The sequence below is a fragment of the Glycine soja genome, chromosome 16 (genome assembly GCF_004193775.1).
Source record: "Glycine soja cultivar W05 chromosome 16, ASM419377v2, whole genome shotgun sequence".
Classification (NCBI taxonomy): Eukaryota; Viridiplantae; Streptophyta; class Magnoliopsida; order Fabales; family Fabaceae; genus Glycine; species Glycine soja.
This window is the reverse complement of record NC_041017.1, coordinates 8567334-8594254: the sequence shown is the minus strand read 5'-3', so window position 1 is coordinate 8594254 and position 26921 is coordinate 8567334. Positions and strand designations below refer to the sequence as shown.

General features: G+C 29.2%; 2 protein-coding genes and 1 long non-coding RNA gene across 7 annotated transcripts; all 3 read left to right on the top strand.

Moving 5' to 3' along the window:
- The first annotated feature begins 932 nt into the window (after window positions 1–932).
- On the top strand, window positions 933–5616 carry LOC114390213 (heavy metal-associated isoprenylated plant protein 4). Its single transcript, XM_028350916.1, has 4 exons — window positions 933–1142; window positions 1360–1541; window positions 4767–4854; window positions 4960–5616. The coding sequence occupies exons 1-4, from the start codon at window positions 1019–1021 to the stop codon at window positions 5400–5402; spliced, it is 837 nt and encodes a 278-aa protein (XP_028206717.1). The 5' UTR covers window positions 933–1018; the 3' UTR covers window positions 5403–5616.
- Window positions 5617–6583: 967 nt separating this feature from the next.
- LOC114390453 lies at window positions 6584–10324 on the top strand. 4 transcript variants are annotated; one of them, XR_003661909.1, is made up of 5 exons: window positions 6584–6954; window positions 7046–7594; window positions 7880–8006; window positions 8545–8667; window positions 9991–10324. It is a non-coding gene; the product is annotated as an uncharacterized LOC114390453 (long non-coding RNA). The 4 variants fall into 4 exon arrangements; XR_003661908.1 differs by lacking the exon at window positions 9991–10324 and having other exon boundaries at window positions 8545–8925; XR_003661910.1 differs by lacking the exons at window positions 7880–8006; window positions 9991–10324 and having other exon boundaries at window positions 6585–6954; window positions 8545–8925.
- Window positions 10325–14971: 4647 nt separating this feature from the next.
- LOC114391230 (MLO-like protein 1) lies at window positions 14972–21724 on the top strand. Of its 2 annotated transcripts, none has more exons than XM_028352283.1 (13): window positions 14972–15546; window positions 16142–16413; window positions 16712–16828; window positions 16942–17005; window positions 17767–17861; window positions 18216–18290; window positions 18391–18479; window positions 18634–18683; window positions 19730–19770; window positions 20380–20589; window positions 20712–20791; window positions 21064–21124; window positions 21239–21724. In XM_028352283.1, exons 1-13 carry the CDS (start codon window positions 15363–15365, stop codon window positions 21458–21460), a joined length of 1560 nt encoding a protein of 519 aa, XP_028208084.1. In that variant the 5' UTR covers window positions 14972–15362; the 3' UTR covers window positions 21461–21724. The 2 variants fall into 2 exon arrangements, with proteins under 2 accessions (XP_028208084.1, XP_028208085.1); XM_028352284.1 differs by having other exon boundaries at window positions 14974–15546; window positions 20724–20791.
- The last annotated feature ends 5197 nt before the right edge of the window (window positions 21725–26921 follow it).

Sequence of the window (26921 nt, the reverse complement as noted above, 5' to 3'; positions counted from 1 at the left end):
AAAAGTGAAAATAAATGTTTTTCTTTTGGGTGTAGTGGGAGAAAAGTGAAAATAATTGTTTTGATCCTTAAAATGATATCTTAAATCAATTTAATTTTAAAAGATAGAGAATGTCGGCATTAATTTAGTTCCTTATTAAATAAAGATGACAATTTGTCTCTTAATATCTATAGATTACATCAATTTTAGTCATTAAACAATCTCGTAATTTTTGAAGAAAAAAAGCTATTTTGACATAACTTTTTTTCAAAGGTATATATTTTGACATAACTATTTATATTTCTTTTGTTTAATAAAAATACTGAATAATTAATTTTGAAGATAATTTCATCGATCTCTTGTAAGGTTATTTGTGTAGTAATTAACACTCAAACCATTTTTGTTTATAAAATCATACCTATTCTCCTTGTTATTTTTAAGCATTATTTATATTTGTCTAAGAGGAAGTTACACGGGATGGGCCATGTATATGATTTATATATAAAAATAAGAAAGAATTGTATAAAGTTTTAATTAAAAAATGGGTGTCACAGCGTAAGAATATCATATAAAAATTGTAAGATTTTAAATTATGGTGATTCCAACTGTCGCGTCAAGCTTTTTGGAGTTACTCCAAGTGTAATTATATTTGTTTGGCTGCATTTGTCGGTAATTTAAAACCTTGTTAAATTGTTCATAATATATAAGTCTAAGTGTAATTAGCTTTAAGTTAAGAGCAAATTGGTATAATTAGCCTTTAATATTTTATACAATATTCTAAAAACCAATGAAAAATTCAACATCCTCAACTAACCATCTGATTGTGCCCATTTGGGTGAAACGTACAAGATTCTTTCGTTCATGTAAGCAAGTTTCAAGAAATTGGTGAGCTACCATTAGCTAAACCAAGAAAGAAATTTTGTTAAGAAAACTTGTAGTTTTAAAATTTCAATATGTAACATTGTAGTGATCTTGATCCATTTTCTTAAACTGCTTCTTTCATTCTCGATCTCCAAGCCTTCATTTGGCACAATAGGGAATGGCAGCAGGAAAAGAAGAAAAGAAGAAAGAAGACATTGAAGTGATCACTGCCATTTACAAAGTTAACCTGCACTGCGAGGAATGTGGGAGCAAAATCAAGAAGCATCTCATGGTTACCCAAGGTATGAACATATTCTAATTTTTTTCCCCTATGGTTAATTTAATTTTCATGAGTTCTATTAATCTTGTTAATTCTCCTACAAATTTGCCAAAAACTTTATAAAGAAAAAAGTAAATAGTCTTAGAAATATAAAGCACATTTAATATTTACTGATCGAAATTTATGCACTAATGAACAGATCGAGCTAATAATTTTATGTCATGGTGATTTTTCAATAGGGGTACAGAGTGTGGAAATAGAGTTTGAGAAAGGAGAAATCAAGGCAAAAGGGAAAATAGACCCTTTGAATATCTTGAAGCTTATAGAGAAGAAGAGCAAGAAAAAAGTTGAATTAATATCACCAAAAGTGAAGCCTAAGGATATTACTACTACGGAACAAAAGACAAAGGAAATAAAAGATGTAAGCTATTCTTTCTTTTATGATATATCATATTATTCATATATACCCTGATAACACCTATATAAGGCAAATATATAAATATAATAGTCTCTACATACTAATATTATAAATGTTGGATTTCCACATTCATTGCAGAAAATTTGATATCATGAATTTATTAAGAGTATGTTTGGATAGAGAATTTTAATTGAGGAAAGTAATTTATCAGAGAATTTGAATTTTTGTAATTTAGAATTCATTGTTTGGATGCTTTTTATAAAGAATTTAAAATTTTGGAATTTTAAAATAGAATTTTAAACAACTAAAAATCTAGAATTTCAATTTCCTTCTAAAAGGTGAGAAATTGAAATTATCTTCTTACAGTCTTCTTCAACAAACACCGTCTGAGCTCCTAAAATATCGATCGGGTATGAGCATAGAGTAACACGTATAATTAGCATACCAATCATATCTTCTCTTTTTTTCATTCATTTTTTTCATCCTCATAATTTTAATTTTTTTATCCACATACAAAATTTTGAAAATAAAAGAATTTTAATTGAAGTATTTGAAATTTTTAGAATTTAAAATTTCTAAAAATTTTAAATTTCTTCGTCCAAACACATGGTAAAGGTAAAGGTTGTAGTTTGTATGAACTTGCCTGGCCTTTTTTATTTTTTAATATCCAAGGTTTGGTGTGTTTAACTTTAAACTTTGCTCGGATTCTGGACCCAAAAAAAGAAATCTTACCCGGAATAGAAGAAAACAAATAGCCACAAGTATTTAGTCTTAATTTGAAAACTCTAGCTATACGCTGGCCGAAACGAGTTCAAACATTGTGTATTTTATGTGCATATAGTCCAAAGTCAATAATCAGATTTAACTTATTTTAGATTGTAGATAAAGTCAACTAAATTTCACTATCAAATTTCATACTCAATTTAAACATCACAGTCTAAAATTATATTGTTCGAATTATTAGTGCAGCAATTATATAATTAAAAAAAAGGAAAAACATGAAATATAATGAATAATGCGAAAGAAAAAAATAAACACATAAATTAACCGAATCATATAAATCAATTTAATTGTTTAAATTATCATGTTTATCGTATCAATCTGCTAATGAAATTTCGATTATACCATAAACTACTCCTAGTCTATGATGTTGTCATACGTTATAATTTGGGGAGGTTTGTGATGGGAACATCGACCCTCCCTTCGTTGATTAAACTTTTGATTATTTTCCATTCATGAAATTCCATATTCTTATCCTTTCACTACCAACTATTTCATTTTCCCTTTAAAACACTAAAATACATTGATAACGACATCTATCTAATTAAATATCTACTCGTCCAACCCATACTTTTAGTTATGTTAAAATAAACTGGTTAGAAGAAAAAAAAAATGCAACGACACTCATATGATTAAGTTAAGACGAATCATATTGACAATATTAATATATATATATATATATATATATATATATATATATGTATATTAAAAATATTATAAGTGATAATTTATTCCCTCCCTTTTTTGGTTTGGCTAGATTTTTTTTTTTTGAATTTATCTTTTTTTTCCAAAAGAAGAAGTTGAGTCAAATATTTTTCACGAAATAGTTCTAGAAAAATAAATAATATATTTTCATAGAACAAAATTTGAAAAAAAAAAGTAGCGTTCAATTACATTACTACATAGAGCTTTTTAACAATTTACACATAGCTTATGCATACAATTCCAAATTTGAATTCCAACACGACCCAAATATACATTTTTTTTTATACTGATTTTCCAATTTAAGTACTTCACCTCTTCCCCATTAAATAATTCTCATATATATATATATATATATATATATATATATATATATATATTAAATTATCTTTATTTATCCAGAAGTCTTAATTTGCTTATAACTTATTTATTTTAGAAAAATAAAAAAAATATTTAATTTAATTTTTTTATATAAAATATTAATTTTGCATTATCAAACTATGTTTAAATAATTCATTTTTACATTCTAAATATATTTTTGAACAATAATATAGATTTTTTAGATATGTTATCTTTTGAAAATAATACTTATATTTATGTAATCAATATTATATATAAAAATTCTTATAAATCATATCTTAAATTACTAAAATAAATTTTGACATATCTAAAAACCTAATAAATCAGTTTTAAAATTTTTAATGTATTCAGTAAGAAATAAAAAGAGTGTTACTTAAATGAGTAAATAATATAGTCAAATACAACTTTGATATGTTAAATATTTGTGATTTTTATTCTATAAATTTAATTTATATTTATTATTTTTTTAAAAATAATTTTCTTTAAGTTTTTTATATCTTAATTACGACAATGTATTTATAAAAAATTTAATATTATTTATTTAGTAATTTTAAATATATATTGGCATTATTGAATTCTGTTTAAAAACAAATTCATTATTAGTGAATTATAATAATATAGAAACTTTATATATTTTATATTTTTTAATAAATACTTGAATTTATTTAATTTTTATGAATAATAAAATATTTTTTGAATATATTTTAAATTATTTTTTATTAATTAAAGTAATGTTTGACGTTTTTAAATTAAAATGTTAAACATATATTTTAATATTTTATTTATTTTGTTATCATTAAAGAAAATTTATGTTGACTAATTAAGTTTACATCATATTTTAATTTTTTTTATCAATATATTGGTTTTAGTGAGGCAATTAGTTTTAAATAAATTTGAAAGTTTTAAATCTTTTTACTAAATAACTCTTAGCTTAAAAGGAATTTTAAAATTAAAAAAATATGAAACAATTTTACTTTACTTTACTTTTAAATTAAAGCTTTTATTTTGATATTTAACTTTAAAGTAACTTTGAAATTAATAAAAATTTGAGTCAAATATAACCTAAATAATTAAGAATGTAATTATAATATATCAAAAGTGTAAAAGGTTTTCTATTTTTTTAAGTGATGCTCACCTACTATATATATATATGTTAGTTTTTATGTTATGCAATTACATTAATTTACACCGTTCAACTAACGACTGACCAGTTCAACCCATGATTAATTAAGTATCTCGACAGAGTTGCAAAACTGTCAAGATTTTAAAAATTGGATAAAAGTGGTTAATAAAGAGAAGTAGCAAAATAATCTATCATTCAATTCATGTTTGAAATACTTTTGGGACTATGGCAACTAATTAATTATTTTCATGTGTGGTTTCAAGCCGATTATCCGCATCATCTCGGTGAAGGTTCACATGCATTGTGACAAATGTGAGGCTGACCTAAAAAGTAGATTAATAAAGCACAAAGGTACACAACTCATAGTGATGGATTTATAATATAGTATAATATTTGAATCCCCTTCCATCTAACCAAACAAGCTAATTCTAAGTTTGATTTGAGAAATTAATGTAGGTATTTTCAATGTGAAAACTGACCAGAAGGCACAAACTGTAACAGTGGAAGGAACCATTGAAGTTGAGAAATTGATATCATTTTTTAGAAAAAAGGTGCATAAAAATGCTGAGATTACTTCCATAAAGGAAGTGAAAAAGGATCAAGAGAAGAAGGGCAAAGAGGAACTGAAGTCTTCAGAAACCACCAAAGAGAAGGATCACAGTAAGTCTGGTGAATCAACCAAGAAAAAAGATGATGATAATAATAAAAAATCAGGTGAATCAACCAAGGAAAAAGGAGACGGCAAATCTAGTGAAACAACCAAAATAATAGAGGTTCATCAAGGGCACCCAAAAGAGGAAATTAAGATAAAGGATAATAATGTTCCTTATATTATTCATTATGTCTACGCGCCACAACTTTTCAGCGATGAGAATCCAAATTCATGTTCTATTTTATAATTTAAGTAAATAAATTAAATTTCCTAAATAGACAAATAAACAAATCAGATAGAAAAAGTAAAGAGTGGCAGTTATGATTGACATGCTAGTGAACATCAAACAATTCGAATCTCATATATATATATATATATGTGTGTGTGTGTGTGTGTATTTCAAATATAATTTATGGAGATAAAATATGAGTTGTTGGAGTTTTATCTGACATTTCTTATTACATGAATGTGTGAATGCGTTAAATGTCTCACTATGAAAAACTTGGGATATATTTTATGCATGCTTGTTAGGTTATGTACGGTTCACTTCCCTGTTTCACTTGTTTGTAAAATGCTGGTGGGTGTTATTACAAATACAGTATTACAACGACGTTTCAATATGGATATAATAATGATGACCATTTTTTTTTTCAAATTACATCATTGGTCTTTTGAATATTCATATTATAAATTTTTGTGAAATGTGGGTGCATATAATTTCAAATACCATATGCATCATGATCATTATTTATTCAATGATGTCTTCGGTCTATTCCAAGGGGTAACGATTGCAATGATGCAATTAATACTGGAGTTTAACTGTTCTAGAATCTAAGTTTATTATGGGGTGTTTGGTTTGGTTATTTTGTATTTTCATTGTCACTGAAAATAGAAAATGGTGATAAAAATGCGTTTGGTTGGATTTCTGAAAACAGTGAAAATGAAAATAGGAAACAACCAGAAAATGAAAACAATAAATTCTCATTTTTAGTATTTACAGTTGAGAAAAGAAATCTTATTTCGGATAAAATGAAATTGCGATGACAATAAATATAATTTTAAGCAAATCTAAAAATATAAAAAGACAAGAAGTCAAACCAAACATATTTTCAGAATTCTAATATTTTAAAAATGAAAACAATTTTAAGAAAATAAAAACAGAAAATAAAAATGCAAATCAAACACACCCTAAACTTTTTCTTTCGTCAAACTTAGATTAATTTGATCTATCGCTTAAACAGTAAGTAAATTGTGGCATTCATTTTCATAAAATTTATTTTAATTCAACTATAGTTTTTAGTAATATTATTTCTATGGTTATCCTAAAAATATTATTTCATGTACCTGGATTTATTTGTCTTTTTTACTTAGTATATTCCTAAAATTTAGAAATAATTGTTTTCCCTGATAAATATTATTTCGTGTACCTGGATTTATTTGTCATTCTTACACGCTCCTTCACTACTTACAATTTCAAAATCCCTAAAACGCTCACCCTAATCCATCATTTACACTCCATTCTTCTCAAATCTATACCAACAATCGGAAAAATCGTCAACAACAACCAATCCACCCCCTACGGCACCACGTCGCGCGCCCCGCAACCTCGCCTCCGAGATGCTCCACCCCTCACGCGTCAGCTCGGAGTTTGGGTTGAACGCACTTTACGACTCCGTGAACGGCAGAGGTGATGTTTGGATCAATGAGAACTGCTTCCACATCGTGCGCCAACTCGGAGAAGGTGGCTTTGCCTAGATGCATGTACCGTGTCTACCTCTCTGCAATCTAAAGCCAAAATGGTGATTCCTCTCCTTCTCTTTTTCACTCTACGCTACTTCTTCTCTTTCATATTGTTGTATTTTAACTGCGTTTTCTCTATTTCTTGTTCAGCCTTTCAAGAGGTATGTTGAGATCAGGAGGGTTGCCCAAATCAACTACGGCAAGGAATATGGCAGGCTTGTCGTCATTGTCGACGTCATTGACCATAACAGAGTAACTCCCCCACCACCACCCAAGTTCTTACCTTTATTCACATTTACACACATCCATTTGCATGCTTTCTTAGAATTAGTTCTTGCTTTGTTGATAATGCTAATAATATTAGGCTCTTGTTGATGCCCCTGATATGGTGAGGTCCCAAGTCAATTTCAAAAGGCTTTCCTTAACCGACATTAAGATTGACATTAAGAGGGTCCCTAAGAAGAAAGGTCTTGTCAAAGTCATGGAGGATGTTGTTTCGTTGCTTTTCTATCGATTATTGTTATTGTTAATTTTTATCATTAGGTTATAATTGAAAATATTTGTTTATGTTACTTGTTAATGAACAAATGTTAAGACCAAGTGAGGGAAGAGTTCATGGGGCAGAAACTCATTGTCAGAAAGAGAAGGGCATCCCTCAATGATTTTGATAGGTTCAAGATAATGTTGGCCAAGATCAAGGTATAATTTTCTCTCTTATTTGATTGTAGTTCTTATTAGTTAATGACCTTGTTGCACATGCAGAAACTGAAATGTGTGTTTCACTGTATTGTTATGTCAATGTGTGTCTTGGTTTTATTCAATTGTAATTTTTGGATTTTTTTAATTTGTACAAAGGGTAGAGGTTTTAATTTATGCATTTGCAAGGCTTGTTTTGGAACCACTAAATATTGTCATGCATGGCTCAGAAACATGGTTTGAAAATTACTAATTCCTTATGAATTATATAATTTGTTCTTTCATTAGTTAAAGCTTGGTTGGGGATAGATCTTGATGACCAGCCTTGCAGCAATCCAGATTGTCTATATCTTCATGAGATTGGCTCTCAAGAGGATAGTTTTACAAAATATGAAATAATTTCAGTATACACTAGGTATTTTTCTAATCTTAAATGAGCTTTCATGCAAGGCCTGTTATGATTCTGTTGAAAGATAGAATCTGTTGAATGTTTCTTGTCATGGTTGCAAAGCTCAGGCTAAAATATTACTTTCATGCAATTGGTAAACTTTTTTTTTCCTACAGTTAGTTAAAGGCTGCATGTATTTTTTAAATTGATTCAGATGGGTTTTGTTGGCAGTTGATACATGATTGGACCATTCATTTCCCCCCTATTCTATATCGTTTTTATTTTATCTTCTGTTATCAAAATCAAAAGATGGTGTTTAAATCCGTTCATAGGAATCATTAAATTCTAGATTGCTCTGATTTATTACATATAATTACATATAATTTCTTTTTTTCCCTATCTAATTAAAGGTTTCAATTGCTTTTGAAAGTAATATTTTAGCCTGAATGCTTGAAAAATTAGAGTGTTAATTAGGTCATGTACTAGTTGGAAATCCTCAATGCTTAACTTTGTAGACATTGATAAACAAGTTGACTGAGAAGTTTCATATTTCTAATGCTTGTAGAACAAAGCTAAGGATAATGATTCTGATGATAACGTGGATTTTGTTGCTGGGAATGTGAAAGTTATTACCACCAAAGAAGTGTGAGACCAATATTTGGAAGAAGCAAGGAGGGATGGCAAAATTGTAAGTTTTCCTCTGTAGGATAGTAAATTTAATAAGGTAATTCTACTTTAGTAATTTTCCTTGATCATGAGAGTTCTCTCTCTTTATTTAATCATAGCTCCCAGTATTATGTTTTTGGACCATTCTTATTGTTATTTGTCTTAAAGGTCTATTAGAAATAAATTTAGAGTTTGTTTAAGATAGTTGTAAAAAATAAATTCTTATGTTACTAAGTCCCAAAACATGGAAACTACTGATAGCAAATAATGTTTTTATTATTTTTTAAATTTAATATTTTTTTTTGTCAAAATAACATTCTAAGACGGTCGTTAGTTAAACAACGTCTTAGAAATGTAATTTTCTAAGACAGTGGTTAGCAAAGAAACATCTTAAAAAGTTAGCAAAGAAACATCTTAGAAAGGTTCTAAGACGTTTCTTAGCTAACCACCGTCTTAGAAAGTTACATTTCTAAGACGGTCGTTAGCTAACGACCGTCTTAGAAGACAACGTTTTTTTTAAGACGCGTTTTATAGGCTCGTCATAAACTTTCGACGACGTTAGATTCAAAGACGGTGCTCCACCGTCTTTGTATGTTATTTTCCATTGTCTTTGTTTGTGTTTTTTGTAGTAGTGTTTGCTCAAGTTTAATAAGATTATATATATAACAAAATTTTCGTTATAAATATTTAATATAATTAAGTATATAAGATTTGAAATTGGTTTCATTAGTTAATTAAGGTGAAACAACATCAAGTAATTAATCCATACTAGGTATTTTTTTCATTTAAAAGAAAGAAAAAAAATTGATATTAACAAACATGTTCTATAATTTTTTGTCAAAAAACATGTTCTATAATGCATTAATATATTTGAGAATTTCATAAAATCTAAACCTTTATTTTTCATAATTTAACTAACTAATTGGTGTTATCAACTATTTAGTCGATGAATTGTTAAATTAATTAGACTACTAAATTAAAGTTTAACAGTGATGCATTAATAATGTAAAGTTATTTTATATTGTCAAGTAATTATAAATTTTTATTGGAATGATTATTATGATAGTTATTTTAAAAAGTTAATAAACTTATTATCATATACATAATTGAGATTTAACAACAATATAAAACTTTTTATATTATTAATGATTCAATGCATAGCTGTTTTTTTATTATAAATTATTACTTAAATCACATAAAAGGATATACATATATTACAAATAGCTAAATGCGAATGTCACTTAATTAGTGCTAAGTGCTAACTTATCTCCATGAAAGGAGGTAGATGGTTTGATCCTTGTCGTATAAACATTTGGTATTTTCGCTCTCCGGACATCACAAGCAGGACTGCAGGAGATTGCGATCGAGAGAGTAAGACATGCACTATGTGGACCTTAATTAGAACCATGAAATTCTGAGACAATAAGCTGTGCATATGCAAAGATCGTGTGTGGCCCATGGGACAGACAGTGAGAAATTAAGACATGCACTATGGAGTTCACATCACAAGCATTAAAGCATAAGATTGTGTGCCAAGTTCGTGACTTTTTTTTTTTCTTTAGACTATTGGTTACAATTTTATTTAAATACGATAGAATCATCATGAATAATAAAATTCTCATTTTGAGTAGTTATGTTGAACTAATTTTAAGCAGTGATCCACGCTTGGTAGTAATCAAATTCGTGAGTGGGACACAACAGGAGCGTTGTAGAGCAGGAAATCTGAGGAATATTGAGTGGGAAATTGAAGAAATAATACAAGGTTTCACACATGGGGACCATAAATGGCATTGTCTTAATACGTACGTAAATAAATAAAATATAAGACATTATCTAAAATCCATAAATACGTAGCCAGTTAAAAACAACCCGTCTTAATTACTGATAGACTCGGTGCATGAAATTCATTTATTTGAAGAAGTAACCAGACGCGGAACAAACGCGGACAAAATTCATTCCAAAGTGGGAAATTGAAGAAATACTACAAGGTTTCACACATGGGGATCATACATGGAATTGTCTTAATATGCAAATAAATAAAATATTAGACATTATCTAAAATCGATAAATAAGTAACCAGTTAAAAGCAACCCCACTTGATTACTGATAGACTCGGTGCGTTAAATTCATTTATTTGAAGTAACCAGACGCGGAACAAACTCGGACAAAATTCATTCCAATTTATGGCTACAGACGTAAGTAAACTACACCAAATAAAGATTGAGATATAATATATATGTAGCATATGTATATAGTACCCGTGATTTGCATCGGTTTATATAATTGTAGGAATTAATATTAAGATAAAATGGGAAAATAAAATAAAATAATAGAGTACTATTTATATGGAATATCTTTATCAAATAAAATTGATTAAAATAATGAAAAATTAACATTTAATATAGTAATATTTAATATAAACTATTGTGGTTTTTTTCCGTAAATACTCTCTCCTACTTTTTCTCCATCTACACTACTTTGTACTTTCTCTCTCCTTTTTATTTTTTTTTAATTTAAAATATTATAAAATATAAATATTATATTATATAATTTTTTAATTGATTTTAAAATTACTTATTTATTAAATTAAATTTTATAAATTTTTTTATTTTTTTAAAGAAAAAATATACAGATAGAAAAATAAAAAAATTGGATAAAATTAAAATAAAATTTTTTAGTTACTTTGTATGTACTTTTATAGTTAAATTTATGTGCTATTGATATTTTTTTTTGTTATGTTCGTTAATTAAAAAAATAAGAAAATTAGTTAGTAGTATTAAAATAAACTAAAAAACATAGTAAAAAAAATAATTGATACATCTATCTTATACAATAGACATAAATTTTTAAAGAGTAGTAATTGTTGTATTGAAAATATCTTTAAAAATATCTTTAAATAAAAATATATTAAAAATATTTATTTAACAGTTATTTTTGACTTAAGTGATAAGAATTAATATTTTTATTATTTATGGCTTGCAGAAATGAAAAGAAAAAATTAAAATATTCAAAAGATATTGATAACTGCTAAATATGAGTTATTTTTTATGATAAAAATATATAGAAAATATCTTTAAAGATATTTAATTAACAATTATTTTTCGACAAAAGTAGAAAATAAATTGTGGAACTTGCCGGCAATATGGTACAGAAACAATTGTCCTAACATATTTTCATCTTAAATTTTTCCTTAACCAAGTATAATTGTTTAATTATTTGATTGATAATGCAATATAATGGTTTTTTATAAATAATTTGTTAAACAAAAAAGTCTTCTCATTTTTAATTAAATCTAATGACATAAATAAACTAATTATATTTAGTAACATAATTATATTAAAAATAATTATATTACAAAATTCAGATTTTAAATAAAAATATTCACCTAAAAAATATGTTAAGTAAATTAAATAATAAAACAAAACTAATTATATTTAATAATATCATTTTATTTAAAAAAAATAAAAAAATAAAAAAAATTAATTTAATAAATAAGTAATTTTAAAACTAATTTAAAAAGTTATATAATATAATATTTATATTTTATAATATTTTAAATTTAAAAAAACAAGAAAAAGAGAGAGAAAATCTCAAGTAGTATATATTGAGAATTAAAGTAGTGTAGATTGAAAAAAAAGTAGACGGAAAGTGTTTGGTTTATGTATCCCTTGTCTTCTGTAATTGGTTTTTTTTTTTTTGTTATTAACTTATTATATATATTTGGGGTTTGTTGTCTTTTTGAAGTAAAGGGAGGGGTGCTAAATTGGTTGGATGTCTCCCTCTACTTTGCTTCAGGTCGTCCCTTTTGCTTAAAAAAATATTATTCCTCTTTCAATTTTTAGCTACATATTTAATAAATTTTTTATTTACATTTATATAATGCTGTTTAAAATTCACCCGCATATACTTTTAGTGTGACATAATTTTGTCTAGTAACTTTGTAATAAAAGTAATATATTCATTAATCTAATATCTAATAATATTTTTTATTATGAAAAATATTAATTTTTTATGAGACTAGCTTTTGTGATGCGGGTCAAGCAGTATTAGCACTTTTTTTAAGGAAAATATTGACACTTTTAAATATTTGTAACTTTATAAAGATCAGTCCTTTCATTTAAACCTAAGCTTCATTACAAAAATATTTTATTATTATATATTTATTTTCTGAAGTTTTGTATTAAAATATTTATATGAAATTTATAGTTGTGTCATTTGAATGTTCAACAATTGACATAGTTAGTTCAAGTAGAATTGAGTTTAATCTTTTTAAGATTTTTTAAATTCATAAATAGAAAAATATGATAAGGAGAAAAGACCTCAAAGTTATCAATTAGATTTTTCAATAAAAATTTATCATCAATAAATTATTGATTACAGACTAATATAATGATAGAAAAAAAATTGTACCAACAATTGTTTTCTGAAGTTTTGTATTAAAATATTTATATGAAATTTATAGTTGTGTCATTTGAATGTTCAACAATTGACCTAGTTAGTTCAAGTAGAATTGAGTTTAATTTTTTTAAGATTTTTTTAATTCATAAATAGAAAAATATGATAAGGAGAAAAGACCTCAAAGTTATCAATTAGATTTTTCAATAAAAATTTATCATCAATAAATTATTGATTACAGAATAATATAATGATAGAAAAAAAATTGTTTGATCCAAATAAATGAAAGGTTAGCGAAGCTTATTAATTGGTAATGTTGAATGCAGTACGCAAGTCGTAAGATTGCGGGATAGATGTATATATTAGAATCCATATTTTTACTTTTATTTGATAGATGTGTATTAGAACATGTATAGTAACAATTTTAACTATAAAATTAAACATGGACTTAAAGTTTACAGTTCCTAGAAAACCATAGAAATAATAAAAAAAATAGATTAAGCCTGACATAAATATAAATAATTGGAATATCTGTTTGCAAGTAATTAATTAATACAGTTTTTTTCTCCTCTAAAAAAACAGAGTTTTTTTCGTTTGAATTTTCATCTTAATAAAAATTATATTGAATTCTACTAGCGTAATGACTCGTGATATGTGCATTGAGTGTTGAATTTATAATATGCAATTCTTTTATATTAATATAATGTTTAATATATATATATATGTTATCAACATAAATAATCATTATAATTTATTTAATTTCTGTAATTATGTATTTTATTAATTAAAAAATAAATTAAAAATAATCAATTACATTTCAGTTAAAAAAAGAATGAATGAGGTATTCTAACGTAATATTTGCCTACATAATTTTTTTATATTGACGACATAATTCGATGTGTTGTTGGAATGGTTATAATTATTCTAATAACATATTTTTACAAATTAAAAGAATAGATTATTTCAATAGAAAAATAATCTCTAAAGTATTAAATATTAAATGACTAAAATATTATTATATATAATTATATATATAGATATGCTAAAATTAATTATTATAATTAAATATAATAATTTTTTATGACTTAAAAACAAAAATAAAAATCGACGAATTTTAGGAAAAAAAATGAATAAAGTGATGCTACATGCATCTCTTAGATGACAAAACCTTCTTATTATATAATGATAATTGATTGATTTGTCTTTTTTTATTAAAATATAATTTCATAATTTTTTATTTTATATACATATATGTTAATTTTTTTTAATTTCTTCTTTAAAAATTCTTATAAATCGGTCTTTACGACTAAATATTTATTTAAAATTAGAACAAATGTATTTTAAAGGAAAAAATATTTAAGCAAAAAAAAGTTTAAAATAATTTTTCCAATGGACTAATTTCTCCAATGGGCTAATTTGGAATAATTTCTCCAATGGGCTAAAATAATTAGAACAAATGTATTCTTTCAAATAATTTCTCCAATGGGCTAATTTACACTAATTAATTTAGTTATTAAAATTAAATTTGTTTATAATTATAATATTTTTTAAAATTTATCCTTTAACTTTATTGAAAATATGTTCATATTCTCCGATATTCATATGAGAAAGAGACAATTCAAAGTAAAAAAATAAATAATGTGCTAAAAGATACGAAAAGAAATCTTATTATAATAATTGATAAAAAAAATTGTTGACTATACGTTAATAATAGAAAGAGGTGAATTTTTTTTTATTGATTCTTGGTGAAAAGACAATGGTACCCTCTTAAAAAAATTTAAGGCACCGAATCAATCACTTTGTTTTGTTTATGACTACATCACGTTTTTCTTTTGAAATATAATAGAGTTAAACCAACGTGATGGACCAATCACTTGGTCTTTTGCACTAATTAAGTAAGAAGCTCGTATACAAGGTTAGAAAAACTCTATAAATGAACAATAGTTTAAACGGAATCAGATACTGTACATAGATCATAGCATTGAATCGTGAGACTATAGGATAGTAGTTTTTGTAATTAAGTTGTAACACGTTCATGCGTCAAAAGTCGCCTTAACCGCGTGGTTTTGCAGAATGAACACCCTACAAGAGTTGTTAAGGCATGTCAATTTCATCATGTTCCAAAGACAACAATAAATTCGAGCTTTCAGAGTTCAAACCTCAGCACAATTAAAATTTTGAATGTGACGAGTTATTGAACCAAAAGGGTATTGAATAGTTTCTACTTTCCACACAGAAAAATTGAAATTAACACAATAGAAGAGAGAGGAAGAGATTATATATATAGGGATATAGAGAGAGGTTTAGAAGAGTGCAGAGAAAATGGGTGGTGGAGGTGAAGAAGGGAACAATTTGGAATTCACTCCCACTTGGGTTGTTGCTGTTGTTTGTTCTGTGATTGTTGCTGCTTCGTTTGCTGCTGAAAGGTTTCTTCATTATGGAGGGAAGTTTCTCAAGAGGAAGAATCAGAAGCCACTCTATGAAGCCCTGGAAAAAATCAAAGAAGGTACTTCTTTTTATCCTTTCTTTACATTTTTTTTTATTAAATGAGATATGAATATATGATCAATTTTACAACAAAACTTAAGTGATCCTCAACTATACATGCTTTTGTTCTTTTGGTGTGGTTCTCAAAGTTAGAGTTTTGCAAGACTAAGTTGAATGATGAAGTCAACACGAGTTATTGAAAGTCTAATTTTTGATTCATGAGTGTACCTGTTGGCGAGGAATTAGCGACTGATCAGCCGAGAAAAATGGTTAAATATCAAAGAGTTGACTTCCCATTTTTTTCTTCTTAATTTTTAATGGGTATGCAGAGTTTTTTTATATGAAAAAATGGGATGTGATCAATTTTATAGGCTAAATGGGATGATGTGATCAATTTTGAAACAAAACTTAGGCGCTTTAACTATACATGCTTTTTGGCTTTTGGCGTGGTTCTCAAATTAGAGTTTAAGTAGGCATTAGTAATTGAGATAAAATTCTAATTTTGATTAAATAATGCATAATTCTTAATGATTAATGGGTATGCAGGGACTTTCGTTATGAAAATCGGGATGTGATTAATTTGTATTTGTTTTCCTTTTCTGTTTTTGTTTCAGAGTTGATGCTGTTGGGCTTTATTTCTCTGCTACTGACAATAACACAAAATGGGATCATCAGAATTTGTGTTCCAGTGGGTTGGACTCACCATATGCTTCCTTGCAGTCTAAAGGATAAAGAAAAGGAAGAATCAACAAAAACCACATCACATTTTCAGACATTTTTCTCTTTCTCTGATATTTCTGGCACTGCTAGGCGCCTTTTAGCTGAGAGTGAGAGTGAGAATGAGGATCACCAACCAGCAACAGGAGAAAAACTTTGTGCTAGGAAGGTATTAAAACCATAGAATAAAATGCATGTTATGCTATGGTCATTTTTATCTCTTCCTTTCGATTATCAAGGGAGATCTCAAGTTTAATAATATTCCTGAATGTTTGATTTTTAATAGTGTCAAATGACCGTTGTGTGATCCATGTAGCCGACCTAAGGCTTTGTTGTTGTTGTTTCAATTATCATATTCATAGTTATTTCGACAGTTTTTATTTGATGATTTCTCATTTTTATGCCTTCGATATTCAATTTTAATATGCCTAACCAAAGTATCATATGTATTTAAATTTTGTTTTCAGGGCAAGGTTCCTCTATTATCTGTGGAGGCACTGCACCACCTTCATACCTTTATTTTTGTCCTAGCTGTGGCCCATGTCACATTTTGTGTTCTCACTGTTGTCTTTGGAGGGTTAAAAGTGAGTGCATAATATGCTTTATTATAAGATGTGCTAGTTTAAAACTCTTTTTTACAGTACTAATAATTAACTCTGATTCCATAAAAACAAAAAAAATTAACTCTGATTAACAGATACGTGAGTGGAAGCACTGGGAAGACTCTATTGGCAATGACAATAAAAATGAAACACAACCAGGTAAACAGATATACTAATTGGTTAATTACTTTCTCTATGTTCAATTATTTCATTAACCTGTGGAGCATTTGGTAGCCATCAAACGCTAAGCCTTTCAACTCATCATGATCCTGTAGGCCAAATTTCTGTTTCTGTGATTGCTAATTTTTAAAACTTCTATTTATCATCATCATATATAAAAATTGAAGTGGGAGTGACCCCTCAGTTCTCCATTCAGTTTAAATTTCAATTACATATTGTTAACTCAATATTTTACTTGATTTCTCCTTTGATAATTGATCTTTCAGTTTACAACTGTTTTAATCTCTTTAATATATGTCTCTTGAATGGCTAACATGAAACTTCAAATGCATGTATGGCTAACATGAAACTTCAAATGCATTTATGCACCAATCAGTTTAGATGAGCTTTGTATCCTTTCATCAAAATCTATTCCAAAACAACTAATGAAATATGTCCATCATTTCTTATAGGAAAATGTACAAAAACTGATAAAAAATTCAATGTGCCCAAGTCTAAGTCTATAATTATTTTACAAATTATGTTGCTGATTGAACTTCTGAAAAGCTATCTCATAACCTATCTCTCATTTTACATATCTTTCAATCGCTTCAATTTATGCCTCGAGTGACCAACAAGAAACTTTTAATGCAAATATGCACCACATTAGATTGGATTAGCATAATATGCTTAGTATTAAACTTCGTATAAGCCATCCAACGATTGTTTACTCTGCTAAAATGCATATTGGTTTAATGCAGTTTTGGAACCAACAGTGACTCATGTTCACCAACACGCTTTTATCCAGAATCGTTTTACTGGTCTTGGCAAAGATTCTGCTGTTCTGGGTTGGGTGGTAAGTTGTTTACAAGTATTAAATTGTCTTAAACTTTGATAAAAGAGAGGATATTATATATATATATATATATATATATATTCTAATCGTTTCATTTGAAGACACACTAATGCCACCATTTCCGTTACAAGTTATATAGCGCAACCACACACATGCTAAATTTATTTGGTTCACTGTCTCTGATCCAGTCTAGCTTCATTTACCGATTGACAATTTTCTTAAGGGGTTAAAATTGTGATTGATCCTTACTATAGGCAACACACACTAGTAACTATAGAAATTATGGTCATGTGACTTTGTCATGCTGTTACTGAAATTATTGTAATTCTTTCTCATTTTTCATGTTTCTTTCAGAAATCATTCTTCAAGCAATTTTATGGATCTGTGACCAAATTAGATTATGTGACATTAAGGCTTGGGTTCATTATGGTGAGTATTTAATGTGCAGTAAAATAAGCTCTAGCTTGCTATTAGGCTGTGGCTTCTATAATTGATTCATGATATTATCTGTTTTGTATCTCTGTTTTAGACCCACTGCAAAGGAAATCCAAAGTTTAATTTCCATAAATACATGATTCGTACCCTTGAAGATGATTTCAAGAAAGTTGTTGGTATAAGGTATATGCTTCTGAAGAATAATTCTCTAGTAATTATTTATGCTTATATACTTATCACACACCTTCATTCATCAATTGCAAACTTTCTTTGTTGTTTAGCCTATTGTGTAAGTTTTTTATTCTTTGTAGTTACGATTACAATTTCATGGTTGCAGCTGGTATCTTTGGATCTTTGTGGTCATCTTTATGTTGCTGAATGTCCATGGTAAGCTACTAGACTTTGAAGTTATGACCTTTTTTTTACTACTGCATGTTATCTATAATTTCTACTTAAAGTTATTGTTAATTTTTTTTTTTTTTTTTTTTATGAATTGAATACTGCAGTTATAAGTTGATTACATACTTTATTGGACCAGAGAAATTGCAAGTATATATTTTCATTTTCTGTTATCAATATCTTGTATCACATTGAACCCCAATCATCTTTTTTTACTATAACTTTGTGGTTTCTTGACAACATGGATGGATCATGCATGGTGATCATGGCTATACTTGACCCAACTAATCTGATGTGAGCCAACCATAAATTTGGTTTGTGTTGGGTTCATGGATTTATCAAGTTGGGAATCGGATTTGATAATCTCATATCTAAATCCATCCAACTATGTAAAAAAAATTGAAACAACGCCTAATATAAAAGTCAGCATTAAAAAAGCATTTAATGCGATTTAGTGGATATACTTATAAAATAATTTAGACTTTTGAGTTAGAATATTAATTTTCATTTCTTTTGGTTTTTCCAATTTTTTTAATCATTTTAATAATAAACCCAATGAGCCCACCTAAGCCAATGTGTACATGTTATATATAACAGAGTCTAATTGCCTCTGCTATGTTTGAACCTTCTCTGTGGTGCCCAAAACTGGGATCCAGAACCTGTTTTGTGTTTCTACTTATGGCCTTCATCGATCTAAGTGATCAATTTTGTTGGTAATTTTATATCATGTGACATTGTTTACGAATGTAGCAATTTCCTACTAATCTCTTTTTGTGCTTTTGTTGATGAAATAAATGTAAATAAAATATTCTTGCACATAAAAAAAGGATGTGAAGGATTTTATGTATACGTAATTAATTTCAAGTGTGATCAACGAGGATCATTAACAATAATGATACCTGAGTTAAAAAAAAAAACAATAATGATATACCTTTGCCTATAAGGAGTAGTGGTTCAATTGCATGTTTTGGCTTTTCTATTCAAAGAAAATTAATTTGACTCTCAAAATTAAGATGTTTGGTTTACTTTTACAGGTTGGCACGCATATTTCTGGATTTCTTTCATTCCTCTCATTGTAAGTAAATTGATAAATTTGATTGGTTCTTTTCTGTGTACGTTTATTTTACTCTAACCGTTAACACATCACCATATCTTAATTTCTGAATAAGTACAATTCAAGAGCAAAACTGTTTCAACGCTTGTAGTAAATTGGTCTAAAAAATCCTTCAAACTCCAATTACAATTACATTAATGTAACATGTCATGTGTTAATGATTTATCTATTTTTTCTCTTAGAGGGGGTAAATGGATGGAATTGGATGTTCTTGTAGGATAGGTAATTATTTCCCAATAGTAAGCAACATATATACTTTACTAGTTAAATTTCTATACTCTTGATTAAATTTTGCGCTTAAATTTTCAGTGGTTTGTAAAATTTCTTTTTCTGTTTTCCATAATTAAAATTCTACCTATAGAAGAGTCATGTATTAATACAAGTATTACCCACTTACCCCTCTATCAATTTTTATTTCTTGCTAACAGTGTATGCATAGGAATGTCTACACATTAATTCTCTATGCATACAATACAAGTTGATGTATTTCTTTTCTAATTGTTTGTCTCCCAACCTTGTATATATCTTCCTCTTTAATTATTTTTTCTTTTGTTGGTTTGCATTCTTCAGCTTCTACTTGCTGTGGGTACTAAGTTGGAGCATGTAATAATCCAACTAGCTCATGAAGTAGCTGAGAAGCATTCGGCCATAGAAGGTGAATTAGTTGTTCAACCAAGAGATGACCACTTCTGGTTTAATCGTCCGCACATTGTCCTCTTCCTGATTCACTTCATCCTCTTCCAAAATGCTTTTGAGATTGCATTTTTCTTTTGGATATGGGTAAGCATATTGGATTAATAAAGCACAATTTACGGTTTCCTTTGCTTTTCCATTTTAATTTTCCCTTTTGGTTTTGTAATTGTTTTTTTCTCTCATAATTTTAATGAATATAACCATTTTAGTTTGTTTCTCAGGTTACATATGGCTTTGACTCCTGTATAATGGGGCGGGTTCGTTACATTGTTCCAAGGCTCATTATTGGGTAACTACAATACTTTGTAAATGTACACAAATTTTAGTAAAGCCTCACCTATTTGATTTTTTTTTGAAGAAAGGGATAGTACAAAATGTTCCCATGAAGAGATCCATTTCCTTCCAATCACCTATTTTTTGTATTCATGAGATTCCAACCAACCAAATTACTTACTTCCTTATTGCTCAAATTATCTTCATTAATTTCTTTATATTTTGACTTCTTTCCATGTGCATTCTAAATTTCAATGTTTTCCTTACCCCTTTTTGTTGGGTTCGTAGGGTATTTATTCAGTTACTATGTAGCTATAGTACCCTGCCACTTTATGCAATCGTTACACAGGTGAGTTTTGAGTTAATTTCCTTCCAACAATCTCAATTGCAAACCTATTTTCTTATATTTAAAATTAAAGGTCTCTTTGCATTGACATTCTAACGCATGTTACACACAATGTAGATGGGAACTCACTTTAAGAAGGCCATATTTGATGAACAAGTGCAAGCACGCCTTGTAGGTTGGGCACAAAAGGCAAAGAAAAAAGGACAAAGAGGTGATAATAGCCTCTCTGGCCAAGAAAGTTCTCGTGCAGGTGCTGGAATTCAACTAGGATCAGTGTTCAGGAGGGAATCTGCCTCAGAAGACAATGTTATTGTCCCAAGAAATGATGGATCCGAATGAGTGTGGAATGTGGATATACCGTAGCCAAGATGTACACACGTACAAAAAAATGTTTTGGCACCATATTATATATTTTTAATTGTAATTTTGCTTAGTATCAAATCAGCAATGAACCACCCCAATGTTGCCTTTTATTTTTATGTTTTTACATAATGTGGTGGATAACTTAGGATGCCATCACAACATTATCAAGGATAGATAGATCTTCAACAAAAGCTTATTATACAAAAGAAATGCACTAAGGGAGTAAATGTTTCAAATGAATAGTAAGAACTTTGGAAATAATTTTGTAAACGACATTATAAAGGGAGAAAGAGCGAAAATCACTCGACTTAGGGTTGTTATTTTTGGGAATAAGGACAATGGTGATGTTGTTGACATGAGGGGGAAAGTTACCAGTTTTGAGCCATGTAATGCCTTTGTGGAAAATTTCAAGACCACAAAAGTGCCCAAATCTCTTAAAGAAAGCAGGGTTTAAGTCATCAAGGTCTGGGATTTGTCAGATTTCATTTCAAAGAGAGTTGATTAAAATACCTTAATAGAAAAAGTGGTCAAAAGAGAGTCATTATCATAAGTAGAAACACACAAGGAGATGTTATTAATAATTGGCATAAAATCATTACAAGAACTATCCAAAGTAAAAAGACTTTTGAAATAAGAAATTGCCATACATCACATTTGTCACTATGGCCATGAGCAATAAAGCCATATTCACAAGTGAGAGAGGAGATAAAATTCGAATTTTTCCTTGAGGAGGTTGAGGAGTGAAAAAACTTTTAATTAACATCACCGTTCTTCAACCAAAAAACATTTGCTCTTTGATGCTAGTAAGTTTCTTCTTAAGCAATAAGTGTGCCTAATTTGAATTTGAGTTCCACAAAAAGAACAACATCTTGAAAATTATTGGAGAGACGAGTGTCCTTCAAATCTCTTCTATGGGCATCAATTTTATTAGAGAAATTCCTTCTGATAGTCCTTCCCTAATCATCCATCTCCTTGGAACAAGAAAGTTATCAAATTGAGAAGAAGACCAACCTCTCACCACCATGTCATTCAGGTTAGGACCAAGTAGTCAAGCATTCTCAAAACAAAAATGCATTTTAAAGCCTCTTCTATGAATGCCGTCAAGGTTGAGAATAATAGGTGTGTGGTAAAATTTTGAAGATAGACCACTAAGTAATCTAAAATTAAGGAAAAGGTCAATCCATTCCAAAGTTGCAAGGTCTCTATCCAATTTTCCTTCTACTCCATCACATTCTCCAAGCCTTCTAGCCCAAGTGAATTGATATCCTTCCATGGGAAGGCTATGAAGATTGCATTCTAAAATAGTCTCATGAAAACCTCTAAGAAGCCAAGAGGGGTGGTTAACCCAACCTATTTTCTCATCATTAGAGACAAAATCATTAAAATCACCAAATATTAACCAGGGAAGAGATGTATCAGCAACTAGGTCACATATCAAGTTCCAAGAATCTTTCCTAATGTCCCTTTCTAGAAAACCATAATAACCAATTAATCTCCAAAAAGGTGCATAGAATTGTTAAAAAAAATTCTAGTCACAGTACCTAAAAAATTTGAAGCCACAATTGCATCTCTAGAGAACTCAAGGAATTTGTCAAGTATTACTCTAGCAAAATTGGTGAATGTACTACAAGCACAAGAACAAAGGAGGCTTATGAGGCAAGAAGGATTTGTAGAGGGAGCTTTTCGAGTCAAGAACTACAAAGGTAACAAATACAACCAAAACAACAATACACATGTTTTTCTGCCTTGTCCCTACTACAATAAATAAATAATCATCCACACAACAAGTGTTGTTGGAGGCCAAACGGAAAATGACACAAGTGTGGTTGGAACACCTTAAATTCTTTTTCTAAAATATAGCTTTAAAATCATTTAATTAATAAACATTGTGGAATATGAGTCATTAAATTAGTTTCTATTTCTAAATTGTTAAAATATCTCAATATATGTATTTTTTTTTTCTTTTGGGAAAAGAAGGAACACATATACATATATAGGTTGCGCTTGACTAAAATATGTACATATAATTAAAATGTTCATGAATAAAAGGTATTGTCAAAATGTGTTCTCTATTAAAAAAACATTTTCAAAGTTGTTGCCATTTTTCTTTTGTCCTTACACAACACTATAATAAAGTACAAATTATAAATAAATAACTTGCATAAAATTACATGATGATAAACTGGAAGAAATACATAAACATAAATATTGAGCCTCAGTGACCCTTAAGATTTAAATATAAGTGTACCGAAATCATTACAACTGTTAGCAAGAAAATAAAATATTCACTGCCCCTCGGAATATTACATAGTATCACCAAAAGGTTTAATACAACAAAATATCGCGACACTAAGTATAGAAATCTTCCCACCCCTATATACATCAAAAAGGGAAAACTAGCGTGCACTTAGAGCAATCACTAACCAAGACCCATAAACTACCTAGGGTGAAGTCATATCCTGAGAAGGGTCGCTTGTCGGACGAAACCATCTCTCCCTCAAATATCTCTTAACCATAGACATCCCAGTAGAAAGTGATCTCGGGTGGCGTGAGATCCTCATCATCGTTGAAATCTCCCACATCCTCGTAGACCTCGACGGTCATAACCTGACAAAAGGTAGATCTAGTAGGCCTCCCAATAATCGCAAAGGGTTGTCCAGCTGCTCAAATCCAAAGTAGGCGTAGTAGTGGATAACATGATTGATGTCGCAATGAGGAGTATGCTCAAAAGGAAAGTGATACATCACGCGTGCCTCTACGGTGATCAATGGTATCTGAGGCTCATCTAACAACAAAAAATGGTGCCAGATGTAACTGAAGTGTGCGTAGAGGCATGCCTCTTCCTCCACCATGTAGTTATAGTGGTAGCTACTAATCCAAGCAAACATCCTCTGTGGATGCTCTATGACCTCCCCTTGAAATGGTGGTTGCAAGGGTGAGTTCTACTCTCCTTAAATGCCACAAACAATAGGTAATAACAAAACAAAACTAAAACATACAATCTACATAACCATCGCATGTGGTTATCTAAACAAACAACACTCTAGCATCCTAAGCGTGTAACTATTACACTCATTTCACAATAGGGCCTAATCGCTATACCAATCCTCCCAAGTCTTGATGGTCTTACAAAATCATGTGAATGATAGTTGGAAGTGATCACTACATACATATACATCGTACACCAACCCCTCATCTCCTAACTCAAAAAGCATAGGAGCCCGTCAAGGGTAGCAAAGTGAGGCTTGTAAGTTACCCGCACTAAATGAGTGCACCGAATATCGGGTAATCACCACTCCCTAATTATCCTAGGTTCCATGAACCTCTCCACCCACTATACCTTAGTGTATCTATATCCATCATATACTTCCTCAATATCACAGAAGGAAATATAACCACTTGTTCCTTACTCTCAGTCCAATCCTTTTGAATCTTGTCACAACATTAGTGCACAGTCTAGTGCCATGTACATCAACAAACGTATACAAACAAACAAACAAACAAGAAAGAGAGACAAGACTTAGGCCAACATACTACTCTCAGGGAACCAATTGTGACCCCTTAAGCGGTAGAGCCACCTATCACACACAATCAATTAAACAACATAACGACTATAATTATAACCATCTAAACTAACAATTTGCCAAGGGTTGAACACCCCCGAACCCAAACCATAGTGTGTACAGATAAAAATGATAATATGCAAACACACACACACACACACACACTTTCTCTCTCTCTCTCTCTCTCACACACACACACACACACACACACATAATAGAAAATAAATTCGCATGCCACAAATATAATTGTTAGAGTTCACAGTCTGTTGTTCTTATCATTCAATAATAATAATAAACTATATCCATGCATTTCATTAATTTTATCAGCATAGAATCATCACAATTCCAGAGCATGCATCAGTTATCAGATCTTGTAGTTATCTCAACAATACAATAGCAAATAAATCAGCAATTCCAAAAAATAAATAATTCTAAGGTAATTTTACGGTGGCACATATTCCAAAGTTAAGCTGTCTACTGTCTAAAATCACTTTGTCACTCGGTCTTACAAAGTTCCACTCCTAACTTATTTTTAGTGCTCTTGGTGCTCCATGTATCAGATTTTCACAAATCTTATATGCTAACCTACATTTTCAAACCTAACAAACTCATTTTTGAGGTCAAAACTTTAATAACAATAGTACATACTGTTGTAACACTCAATATAATTCGGTGACACATTTTCATTTTACAAAAGGTCCTTAAACTTGTTTTATTCATAGCTTTTGGCAGGAAACTTTGATTTAAGTGAAAATTAGGGCTAACCCTATGTTTTAACACCCAAAGAACTCATTTTTGGCATAAAAAATCCAAGAAAACACAGCTCAACATAGAGATTCAGAACATGGCAGCAAGCACGAAAATTTCAAAATAACATGTTCAAGGAAGTTTGACAACAAGAATAGGGTTCAAGAGTTAGAGAGATCCCCCCCCCCCCCCCCCTACCGCTTGATGAAACTCAAAATTTTTTAAGTTACTAGAGAAGATAGAACAAGAACATGAAGAGAAATCAAGTCTAGGACGATGAATAGAACTTATTAACCTAAGCTTGATTGATCAATGGCTCAAGAACACTAGGAACAAGCTAGGAAGAAGAAGAAAAATTGGATTCTCCTCCCTTAATGTAGAACTTGTGCAAATGGAGGAATGAAGGCTTCATTTTTTTCTCACAATGAACAAGAAGACAAGGCTTCGGCTTCAAGGTGACAATGCTTATTAACAGTTGAATGATCCCTTGGTTTTTCAACATTATACTTCATGCCACAATTGGGTAGTTTTGCTTTTTTGCAAAACTACCAAAAATGGAAGGGATGGAATTTGCCAAAAATAGGTATTTTTGCTTTTTACCAAAACTAGTAAATCTTATCTTAAACTCATAGGTTATTGCGTTAATCTCTCTAGGAATACGTGTACCTAGATAAATTACATTGTTACTAGTGCGCAATGCAATTTTGCTACAGATAGAATTTTTGTTCAGCCAATTTCCAAATTCCTGCCAACTAACTAAATAATTATTTACACTAAAAAGATATAACTAACACTAAACTTATACAATGAATAATATGCAAAGAATAAATTAAATTACACAGACATATAATTAAATTACATAGTGCATAATTTCCACTGGCTAGTCCTTAACAGTGCAATTTTATACTGTAGATAAATAAATTAAGAAGGAAATTTTAGGGTGTCAAATGGTTAGTTGGGGCATGTAGATCGAATCTGCAAGTCTAAACCCGAGGAGGTAAAGGAGACCGTGGAGAAATAAAATGATGAGAAACTTTGTTGCAATATGCTTTGCTACAAGCAACAGTTCTAGTGATTCATGGTTAATAAACATTGGTTGCATAAACCATATGACCAATGACCAAAAG